This window comes from Pleuronectes platessa, chromosome 1 (genome assembly GCF_947347685.1).
Source record: "Pleuronectes platessa chromosome 1, fPlePla1.1, whole genome shotgun sequence".
Lineage (NCBI taxonomy): Eukaryota > Metazoa > Chordata > Actinopteri > Pleuronectiformes > Pleuronectidae > Pleuronectes > Pleuronectes platessa.
The window spans coordinates 30,841,870-30,854,091 of record NC_070626.1 but is presented as its reverse complement, the minus strand read 5'-3'; the positions used below and the strand labels follow the sequence as shown (position 1 = coordinate 30,854,091).

Sequence of the window (12,222 nt, the reverse complement as noted above, 5' to 3'; positions counted from 1 at the left end):
CTAGCCCAGCTCCTTTTTCCTCCTTCGACAAGCTCTTCTAAGTCCAAACTGTTTCTAAATTCCTTCCTCACACAGTGCGGCTCTTTGTCCAAACCATGAGGTCTTGTTTTATGGAACCGTGTGAGTCTGAGCTGTGTAACTGTTTTGTAATGAGTCGGGTTAAAAAGTCAATTTCTGGATCTTTTCATGCAGGCATCCATTCACCTTTAATCCCTTCAAATCTTTTCTTTCTCCGTCTTTCTGTTGGGTGTGTTTTTCTGCTAGCTACTCTGAGTCTCCTCGGCTGCTCCTTTTTCTAAATTAATCCCCCCCCGGCTCTGTTTATTGTCCGTCAGCTCTCCTTCGGTGGCTGTCCTCTGGTTGGTAAAGGGAACACGCTGTGTCGGACTTGGTGTTGAATCAACAGCGGCTATAGCAAGTGGCCGGTGGTGGGACACAGTGAGCAACCCTCGTGTTTGTTTTGCTAACAGGAGAAGCCCAGGACAGAGGTTCAGAGGCTGCAGTCACACATACAGAAAGAAGCCTGTGAGGTTTTTCCATGGACTAGATTCAGTTTGCACCTATTAGCACCTCGTCTACAGCTTCATCTGAACCAAAAAGTGATATCAACTTCTAAACCTGGTTCATATAGCTGTGTAACTTTATACGGACATTTGTTTGAGCTGGGTTCATATCCCCACACGGTTCTGTTTTCAGACATGCACTGAAGTCTGGACATTTTTCTGAAATGCTCTGGAGTTGCTGTAGGCGAGAATGAAAATGTTCGAGTCCAGTCGCTGAGGGGATTTCTCCTGCCAGGCACTAGTTGAATCTCCGGAAAAAATGTCACACTGAGCTCACGTGAGAACGCTGCAGGAAATTTGCAGAAAAATGATGAATGAGAATGTTGATGACGCTGCTAACACGTGACTGACGCAAATACAAATCTCAGGAGGAAAGAGAGGAGCCATACGTGGAAGATGTTTATAAAGATGTCAGCTTGGGAAGACGCTGACATTCTAGATCTTTTGGCCATTAGTTAATGTTGGTTCAGAATCAGAATCAGAATTCTTTTTATTGCCATGTATATTTGCACATACAGGAAATTGCCTTGGTGTGTGGTTAATTAGTTAGAGTTAATGTCTGATTACAACTTTAGTCTCTCCTGTCCTCTCACACACATACATCCCTCTCTTTAGCTGGTTTCAGACATGCAAGTACATCCTGAGATATGTGTATTCTTCCAGTTTTGTGTGATCGAAAGCTCAGAAACTAGCCCCCCTAGTTTTTCCAGACATTTTACGTGGGATGAGTTTTTTTCCAGACATTTTACGTGGATGCCGGCAGGAACTCGGACATTTGCGCTCTACAGCCCCTTTGGAAAATTTCAGGAAAACTTCAGTTCATGTTTGAAAGTGAAAAGTGTCTTTTTCTCCCCCCGCATCGCACACGTACAATGTTGGTGTGTCAACTTCAGTGTGATTGGGAGCTGCCTTGTTGTGGCTTTGTTGTGACCTAGCTATATTTAGAAAGAGGAATCATGTGTCTAGCAAACTGTCTCCACAAGTGTGAGTGTGTGTGTGTGTGTGTGTCCAGTGGGGTGTGCTTGTGTTTGCACATAACCAATGTGTAACAAATGAGCTAAAACAATCATATTGTTTCCACCACTGTCTCCAGCGTCACTTGTCTTGTGATCACAGAGTCTGACGTGAAGAGGACACGCTGTTTCCAGCTCAGGGTCAAAGTTAGGTCCTTTCATCCTTCTCCATGTTATCAGGGGAACTCACATCACTCTGAGATTGAAGGTGATTTGTATTAATTAGTTTCACTGGTTTCTGTTTGCTCTTCTTTATCTTTTTAATCTTTGGGATTAAAACCTGGGAGAGGAGGCACTGAGCCACCGTTACACTCCTGATTTGAATCCGGTGCTAACCCTGTAAAATTTACTTTACAAAGACACTTCTGTGTTTCAGTGAATGCACAAGTCCTGTGATACGAGACATAGATCTGGGGCTAAATGAAATACTTGATATTTGTGTCACTTGTCTTTTTTAGTCGAACTTGAAATTGTATTATTCTTAATTTGAAATATCTATGTCTGAATCACATATGACTAATGTCTAATTTGACATATCTCTATAATAATAAATCAGGCCAAGTTAAATCAGACCGACAAAATAAGTAAATTTCCAATAATTCTGTCCCACACTTGATTAAGTGATTTATTTCTTAACTCAAATATTTATTAACTCTGTCAAGCGGAATAATTAATGTGTTGTTATTTGGTGCAGCATTTCATTTAAAGGGCCATTCTAGATTGATTGTCTAGGTGGATTACATTCTCTGTATTTTTAATTTCATACGACATCTTTTTTTAATATAAATTTCCCTTTATTTGTTTGCTTATACAATATTGCTTTTCTTTTATGCTACATAATTATTGCCCCATTATCATTAATAGTTTAAAGTTTCTCCAAACGTCCACCGAGTCCCCACAGATGGCTCGTGTTGTTGACTCAGTCACGTTACTCTGGGGTTTTCCAGGGATGTGGCCGTGTCCAGCAACATGTTCGTGCTCCAGTAAAACGTCTTATTTTGTGAAGAGAGGCTTTAACTCTCTTCCCTCAGACCCCAGCGTTCCCTTCAACTGACTTGTCGACTTGTGCTTCAGCTCTACGTCAGTGTTTCCCAGAATGAGGCTGAACAACTCTGAGAACAAGAGGGAACTTGTTGCCTTCAGCTGTGTGCTGCACACGTAGGTGGGCAGTGTTCTGTTGGTAAATAATGCTGAGCGGGATGTTTTACATTGTAGGAAAGAAATGAGTCATGCTCCTCTTTATAAACTAAAACGACCACTTGTCTTAAATGTTGCTCACAAACTTCTCTTTTATAGAATTGCCCTTAAGAATAGGTGACAATCTTTTTTACCAAACCCCCATATGAATGTAAAGCCCTTTGAGCTGCACCTCTTGTATGAAAGGGGCTATTTCTAATTAAACCTTCACATATGAAAAGCCTGAACCAGTAATTTTCGTTTTTAATGACTCAAAATGATTCATTGTTGCTCACAAAAGGTTTTATTGATTAACTAATTTGTTAATTGGCAAACTGTCAAATCCCTAATTGACAGTCGCAAAGTCCTTTATGTCTTTATGAGTCATTTTAAACATCCTAAGATGTTAAACATCAGACATGGATTTGGGCACTTGATAAGGTCACGGGATGACTCGGCCTGTTTGCCAGCTGCTTTTCCTTATTAGACATTTGCACATGAGTAAAACCTTTATCAGCCAAACTATGATAGACATAGAAATGATAGAAATTAATAAAGAAAGAGCTTTTAAGTGTTTAACAGATCAGACACTCGGTGATAGAAGAACCAGGTGGAAAAACAGCAATGATTAGATAAATATGAACACGTATCTACTTGTATGCTGCAAATATGACTTGGAAGTAGAAGCACCATTAAAAGGACAATATGATCCACGCTGGGGGAGGGATTGACTGAACCTGGTGAAACAATAACTACGTGAGAGGCCGAGTGAACTCGCCTGTGATGAGGCGGTGACGATTTCACCGGTCGACGTCATTCCTGGCATTCTATTGGTCGGGGAATTTTGACACAGTCACTTCACAAGAATCCGCGAGTGAAAGGCAGAAATCTGAGAGCAGAAGCTTTGTGAGCACACAAGAAGCCCGAGTGGGGTGAGAAGAACTCCAACTGAAACACAGGACATCTGTGCAGCAAGGTTTTTCTCGGCAGTGCAGAGCAGACTTGCCGTTTGATACGGAGGCCACGGTTTTCAAGGGAAAGCTTTTTACGAACTCCGTGTGTAGAATGAAGAAATAATGCTTTGTCAAATGAAACGACCCTCTTGAGTAAAGTTATGAAAGAAGCTCCATGCTCGGAGGAGCAGGGCCTAGCAGAAAGCAGCACCATTGTCCCGGTGCCAGAGAGGGTGTCGGGGGGGGCAGTGCCGGGGCAGGACGGCACAGGGAGGTCATCGGCAGACACTGTCCACGGCAGGGAAATGCTGTGTCAGCCCCCAACACACAACTCTCTCTGTCTGAGGCTTCTGTGTTTGTGTTCGTCTGACTTTCTCTTTCACTGATTCTGCTCAATGATGCTAATGTGATTCATCACTTCCCAGCATGCCGCTGTCTCTCCGTCGTACATGGAGGAACAACTGGATCACCGAGCACATCACTTAGATTTCTATTGTTTGATCTGTTGTTGTTGTTGTGGTTGTTGTTTATGAGACTTTTTTCACCTTGTTGATAATCAGATTTTTCTAACTCGAGGCTCGGGGTCGTGTCTGCAGCTGGACAGAGCAAAGGTCACAGTGAGAATGAGTCAGACATTACCAAGGAACAAAGAGGAAAATGTTGGTATCACATTATAAGGAGGAACGACGACTCTGTGTTTCCAGACCCCCCCCCCCCCCCAATCGGTGCTGTAACCTCAGTTTAACCGCTCCTCCTTTTTTACTCCAGTTGGATGAGGTTAGCACTTTCCCCTCGAGGCTCCGGGTGGGAGAGAAAGGAAAGAGTCTGACATGTGCGGGGAAACTTTCTCATCCCGTCCCCTTTTGAATTTAATTAGATTTGTGGTATTGTGTGAATTAACGAACAGTGAATGGCCTCTCTGGATGGGAATCTGCTGTATTATCTTGTAATTGTTCATTTGTTTTCTGACAGTTTCCTTGTTTATTCTCGCTGGGTGTCTTCCCCGGCGTTTGACCTTTGACCCGAGATGACCCTGACCCTCTTTGATCAGTCAGAGATGCTGCAGTTTGCGACGTGGCGAACTGCCTCAAGGCCGACTTCTCAACCTTTTAGCACAAGTAGCCTCCTGACCTCCATTTAGTCCGTTTTCTCCTGAAATATTTTATAAAAGTATTTATTCAGAGGACAGACACACACACACACTGTAGATAACAACTCAGAAGCGCTCCTCAACTCTCAGTTCAAGTCGGACCAATATGGATATCTGGTGGTATCGCTGATACCGAAACAAGGAAGTATAAATATTTGAGATACCAAATATTGAGGCTTGTTTTCCACCCGTTGTGCAACATTACAACACGGTTCATCCAAGCATCCTTGGAATTTACCTTCTAGTGTTTGCACCGATGTCTATTTATATCTCAACCTGCATCTGTTTTGTCTTCAGTAAGAGTTCAAGGATAGTGCTCAAGACAATGAGCTCCTTGCACGCCACAGTGAAGAGTGCCGCTGTGTTGAATTCACTGATTTATATCTAATGAAAACATAGATGGTCTGTGATATGATGTGACGGCGTCGAAGCAGCTCATCTGTCAAGTCCCAGATAATAATTTAGGGAAATGGCCGACAGACGAGCTTCAGGGGGACGGACTCAGATTTATTTTGTATGGTAGAAGAAACCCGTTTTGAAGAGAGAATCTGTGTCAAAAGTAAAACGGTGATGTTTGAAGTGGAGGGTGCACCACTTCTCTCTTTTCTTTTTTTAATCTTACTCTCTGTGTTGCGTAGTAATGTTTTCCAGTCCTATGGAAATAAATGAGTTTTAATCATGGAACAATTGTTGCTGTTCTCGGATGGACCGAAGCTTGTCTCATTCATTGGAATGAAGGATGACATCATCCCTGGAGCCGAGTGGAGTAACTCCCTGGTTCCCCTCCCTCCCTCCCTCCCTCCCTCCCTCCCTCCGTCCCACCCTCCATTTATTCTCTCCTCCTCCCTCTCAAAACCCTTTTATTCCATTCTTTCTCATGAAACTTGAAGCTGTAGGTTTTTGTGCTATATTCATTTAATAGCACTCTTAAAATATTGTCTACAACTGAATATATAAATAAATTGATCGAGTAGGACAAAACATCCATGTTACTGTATATTTTCATCTGTGTTTAGTTATTAAACAACTTGTCATTTATATATATAAATAACATTAGACCTCATACTTCCACCAAGGTCCAACAGTCCCGTCCTATTAAACCACATTTTAATCCACTATAGATCCGGATTTTAATTTGTGGCCACACCAAATTGCATTTAGTAGATCTCAAGATCCAGTAATTATGTCTTCAGAAACAAGGGAAAAGGTTCGTCCCTGAAGTGAATGGGTTCTTTCCTTGTCCAAGTCCCATCCTCCCGCAGAGTTTCGTGGACATTTGTTAAGTATTTTTTGCGTTATCCTGCCGAGACACAAAGAAACACACAAACCAACCAACAGATAGGGGTGAAAACATAACTCTCACGGCGGAGATAACTCGATGTCGGACTCGCACTTGCCACTGCTCTTCCTGTGAGAAGCAAGACGCAGCAAACATGTGTAAATCTGACTCTTTCATGCTGTGGGCAGGTTTAAAGTGGAATTATTTGATCCCTCAGTCCTGTTCGTCTCTCGTGGGATGAAATGAATGTGAACCCTGTGTCTGTGGTCTTCCGTCCCTGCAGCTGTCCACTCCACGGGACAGACAGAGCCGTACATCACCGCAAAGTAGCCTGTGACGTCGGGGATATCTTTGGACAGAAGTGCACACGCATGTATTTTCCCGTTTCGCATGTTCCAGATTAATGTCAGACTCAGAGCCAAGATCCTCAGGGTCAAGAACGGCTGCAGCGGTCAAACTCGCACACGTATCATCGACACATCTCCCGAGCAGGAAGCGAGGGCGGCCTGCGTCCTGTTGCATCCTGTCTTTATTTGCGTGGCTTTCCAAAGCTATCGCCCTGACCTGTTGATATGTATAGCCCCCGGGCTCCTAGCGGCCCACTGACTCGGACAACAATAGAGCTCCATGACCTCTGGGTTATGTATAGAGCTGTACCATCAGCAGGAGTCCACGGAGGAAAGAGCAAAATAGAAGGATGACCGTGCAGTGGATCTGACATACTCTTGGCGTCCCGTATTTTTAACTGCACATGTTCACTAATGCGTCTGACCCTCTAGGAATTCGTCTTTGCCACCATCTTGAAGCATATGGGCAGCGACAGTTACATCGTTTTGCAGCATAACTGATTCATACGATTATATACATCTAACAGTCCTGTAGAAATATGTGGTGGGTTACTGGTTTAACATGTTTCCTGTGTTTTGCTCCCTCTGACAGGCGTGATCAGCCAGTGGCAAGGCGAGCCCAAGGAGCGCGTCATCTCTCTGGTCCTCACCCATCTCCCACTGCTCAAGCCTGGCAATGTTGAGGCCAAAAGCGAGTACATGCGCCTGCTGCCTCGCATCCTGGCCCACACCATCGAGCACGGCCACCACCTGGAGGAGTCTCGCCAGCTCCTGTCCTACGCCCTCATCCATCCTGCCACCTCCTTGGAGGACCGCGCTGCCCTGGCACTCTGGCTCAACCACCTGGAGGAAAGGGCCGCCGCCCGGGGAGACTCCCTGGAGAGGCCTCCTCCTTCTGGGCAGCACCACCTCCACCATCACCAGTCCACACCACCATCCACCCTCACCTCATCGGGATCCTCCTCCTCCACTAACACCTCTTCATCGAGCAACCTGTACTCGCTGCATCACCACCAACGCTACGGCTCGGACGACCGCCTCAACGGCTGGCAGAGCTCCAGGGATTCGGGGCTGGGAGGAGGGTGGCAGCAGCCGGGCTGTGAGAATGGGCATCTGCTTCTTTACCCATCATCCTCTGTGCCGACCACCATCAACACAGTTGGAACCAGTGGAGGTGGAAACACCAGTAAGTGAAATCCCATCTATCCCCTGTCTCTTGTGTTCGTGCTGTGCTGTGAGAATCATCATGCGTGGCTGGTTCTTCAGGAGTGGGCTCACAGTCAAGCACCAGATAGTGTAATGATTAGAATAATGTAATAGTGTTAAATCACTGCAGTGACCTTTACACAATCTATTAATGTTCCCTTTTTTATTAGAAAGCAACAGCATCTATGACTTTGGGCAATCACAGCATTTCATTACTTATTATTATTATTATAGCTAAACAATAAACTTGTCTCCCGTACCCGTACTGTAGGTGTCATGTGGATAGAGGGGTTGACCCTGATGACACTAGACTGTGATTGACATCCTGTGCACCACTCGGGTCACTGCAGAATCATAGATAAAAGGTTTTCACCGGTTTTCTCCAAACATGAAAAAATGTGTAATTCTCCTGTAAATCAATCTTTAATGTTCTACACTGTTCCTTCATTCAGTTTTGAACTTGATGACGGGATAGATCTTCCAAAGTGTATGTTTTAAACTGAACAAGTCATCCAAAACAAAAATGAAATACAAATGCCTCACTGCACATCAAGCAGAGCCAGAAAGAGGCCGATTTCAACACTAATATTAGGGTTTAAAAAAAAAATGTATACACATAGAGAAGATGTATTAAAAACCACAATGATCCCTAAGATGTTGTTATCAAACCTAATCAATAATAACTGTAAATAAAAGGAACACACAAATACAACCAAACATATACATCTTGAATTACAAAAATAAAAATTGCACATCTTTTCTGCAGGGGTTATTCGTTAAAATAAAGGTTTTCATTTCATATCAACATGTTGATTTATTTATTATACGTTTATTTTAATTAACCGATTATTAAATCGGCTGGGGTCAAACTTTCCGTGTGTTTTCTGTCCATATCTCCTCCTGTCTATTTTCATTCCATCATCTTCGGTTCACACTGGACTGGACTGCTGCAGAGAAAATCATAGATATTGGACGATCGATTGAATAATGCTGTTAATATTATGATTCTATAAAGACGCTCTTAAGACACAACGTTTGCTCCACACTCACCAAGCACAGTTAACTAACCCTGAGTCCACTGAACAGCCTCGCACTGCACCGTGAACAACCTCCAGAGGCCGGGTGAGGTGGGAGGAAACTCACGGCGAGGGCGGGGCCGTCCAAATTGAACATAACTATGGTCAGCGCAGGATATTTCCAGACAAGAATGCAAGGGCTCTGTGTTTTTTTTTTTTTTTTTTTTTTCTTTCTGCGAGATGAAAGAAACAGCTGAGGGTTTATAAATAAAGACTCATTTAAAGCCCTGCTCGCTGCTCCAAGAAAGATCCTCTCGTAGTTTTGACTGCAAGCAGCTTCACTGCCGCACGAATAAAACCCGGATTTCAAAACCGATAAACTAGAGTTACCCCCGCCCCCCCCCCCTGACATGGTGGGCAGATGCTTCTCTTCACTAATCCAAGTGTCTATAAAACAAAAAGCCAGCCGGAAGTGATGTGTGGATGTTTACTGATCAGCAAAAGTCAGAGGAAGATGATAAAATATGTTTGTTTTAATTCCCGTTGCTCAGAGTGAGCCACCAATTCGTCCGGTCCCCCCCCCCCCCCCTCGCTACAACCTGCCCCTCTGTGTCATGCTGATGATGAAGATGATGATTGCAGGAGTATAACTGTCCCACCACATCAACCTGTGTGCCACTGATAGAACATCCGGACGACCTCCCCGCCCGTGCCCTCAGTCCAAGCCGCAGCGGGACATACCACCCATCCTTTCCCTTGTAAGGCAGCCTTTGTGGGAGACTGTATTTAGGGAAAATGGCTAATATTTAGGGACTGGAACTTGTAATGTTAGCTGGGTACCTATTTTAAACGGGGCCCATGAAGTCCTATACATAGCGCCAACAGTAAGAGGACCACATATAGGAGGAGGAGAGAGACCGGAGTATTGGTGGCAGCTCACCCCGTCAGCGCGGCGACACAAAAAGCTCTGTGGCTTTTCATTCTGTTTACCTCCTTCCATTGGAAAAAGCTGTGATGCTAGAGCCGCTTTTACTGGGTTAAGGTCAATGGGACATGAGTATTACCAGTAACTTTGCTATGGCCCCATTAGGAGCACATTTTAAATTAATCCTGAGCAGCACTGATTCTAATGGCAATGGTCAGAAGAAACGTTTATCACACAGATTTCTTAGCAGTGGATTTATTTATTTGCTTAAATACAAAACCGTGGGTCATAGTTCTACTTTATTCCGGAGGTGTTGTTTGGTATTTAGCTTTCGAGGATGAGTATTTAAATCTACAGGCAAGCGAAGGAGAGCCTTGTGTATTTCCTGTTTTGCAAACGCGGCCTCCTCCGTCCAGCTACTTCAGCTCGCAAACAAACACGGCGTCACTATTTCACATCTGTGATACTTGAGCTCTGGAGATCTAAAGTTAGCCAGGGGATGAAGGAAAAGGCAGAAAGCTCTAAAGAAGCACTGACTGACGCGTGGACGTAGAAGAAGATGAGTGTAAAGCAAGTTTTTAAAACGTATCTTCGTCACGTTAATTTTAATCAACATTTAAAGAGGCAACCGGGGAATTACTCTTCACGCTCGACATGTCGGTGTCGGGTGAGTTAGTCCGCGGTTATAACTGACGAGGAGAACATTTAACTAATTGGCACAAAACATTTAATGCTTCACTGTATAAAATAGGTGAGTAATTAATCTTCCTCCATGTCAGACTCTGATTAAATATATGTATTAGATATGTGCTTTTAGACTTTTAACTAAATACTGTGAAAGATACCAAATGTGCATCTTATTTGGTTTATTATTATTTATTTTTTTACAATAAATGGTGCTAAAACATTTGACAGATTGTACTGTTCAGTATGTGAGGTGAGGGCCAGGCAGATCAAATCATTAACATCAGTTAACAATGTGTTGCTTTCATTTATAGTCATCCAGTAATTGAATGTATGCAGATATACCGTTGAGGAGAGATTAATTTTATTTGGGATAAAAGGCTTTGATCTCTACGTCAGTGTTGATGCTGTCATTTGAAATAATGTGTTTTTCAGCCACATGATTCCTACAGTCTTCGCCACGCTCTGTGTAACAGCCCGTACCTGACTCATATCGCCGTGTTCTTACAGTCCTGACGAGTGGAGGAGGCAGTCAGCAGCACAGTCCCCTGAAGCGCTCCGTGTCCCTGACGCCTCCCATGAGCGGCCCCAGCAACCAGCCCCTGGGCCACGTCTGGCTCTCCCAGGAGGACCTGCGGAGCGCCAGGGGCCCGGCCCCAGACCACGCACCCCTCTCGCCCCAGAGCAGCATCGCCTCCTCGGGGAGCGGAGGCAGTGAGCATCTGGACGAGGCTGGTTTGGGAGGTCTGCATCGCGGCTGCTTCCACGACGAGGGCAGTGGCATGAGGGGTGAGTAAGATGGAGCCCAGTGTGATCTAATGTTAACGTTACTATTCATGTAAATAATAAAAACCATAACTGTACCAAAGTGTGGCTCATAGAGTATGACATCTGAGATACATCCCAGAGGAGATGGAACACTCTTAAAAGTTCTTGCTGCTGGAAGACGGACACAGAATTGAAATGAGGACACACAGCAATTTTCAATAATCTGAAGTTTTAGTCTTAAATATGTGAAAAATATTTCATAAGATGTCTATTTAGGTTAATTATGCAAATTATTTTGTATTTTAAGGCCAGGGGGAAGATGAAGGTCCAGGTTCTGTTTTTTTTTACTGTATTCAGCAGTTTTTAATCAATGTTTAAGTTTTCAAAACTGCAAAGTGTAAAAAGTCACTGTCGTAAGATTCATGAGGAACAGTTAACTTAGCCTAGTTAACTAACCAGCCCTGTAGTAACCAGTCTGCCCAATTGGACCTGAGTGATGGCAGAGACGTGACTACTTCCCTGGAGAATCCAACATGTCCACCTGCTGTGTCTGCGTCTAGCTTTCAGTCTGAGGCTTTAAGTCGTTGATCCAGTTGCAGCAGTTTGTCAGAGACCCCGCTGACCCCGCTGACCCCGCTGACCCCTCTGAGGCTATCACACAGGAGTTTAAACCATTATGTACTTCCTGTCTTTAAAGTGACATGTCGCCATCCAGACAAACAGGAAAGCACAAAGCAACATTACTCACCAAATTACCCCTGAGAGGTGAAGCTGCCATTCGTCTTTTTAATTTCAGAGGAGAATGTTAACACCATTGTTTCAATTGTTTGTCACTGCCAGAGAGAACCTGGACTGGGTGTCAAGTATCTGGTGCTGGAATAAGATCCTTCGTGAATGTATCTGGCACAAATTAGATTTTTATAAAAATTTGATTTCATCGAAAAACTGATTACCATATGTTTGTGTATCTTACATCTGTTGGCTGTGTATAAATGTTTTTTTTTTGTTATCTCTCCCTGCTTGTATTTAAATATGAAACTTTTTCTTTCACTGCATTATCATTCATCTTGACCAGAGCTCCCTGGCAGAAGAAATACTGTATCTCCATGGGACCGTTCTGGTTGAATAAAGGATAAATACAT

The 12,222-nt window shown here is 43.8% G+C and overlaps 1 protein-coding gene across 2 annotated transcripts in view; it reads left to right on the top strand.

Annotated features, from left to right (window-relative positions):
• The window catches only part of samd4a (sterile alpha motif domain containing 4A), a 52,794-nt gene that overhangs the window by 19,964 nt on the left and 20,608 nt on the right, over positions 1-12,222 (top strand). The window contains exons 3-4 of one of the 2 annotated variants that reach the window (XM_053425399.1): positions 7,074-7,667; positions 10,823-11,101. In XM_053425399.1, coding sequence (XP_053281374.1) covers positions 7,074-7,667; positions 10,823-11,101 — 873 coding nt within the window. The remainder of the gene's footprint in view (positions 1-7,073; positions 7,668-10,822; positions 11,102-12,222) is intronic. The other variant, XM_053425406.1, reaches the window with a different exon arrangement.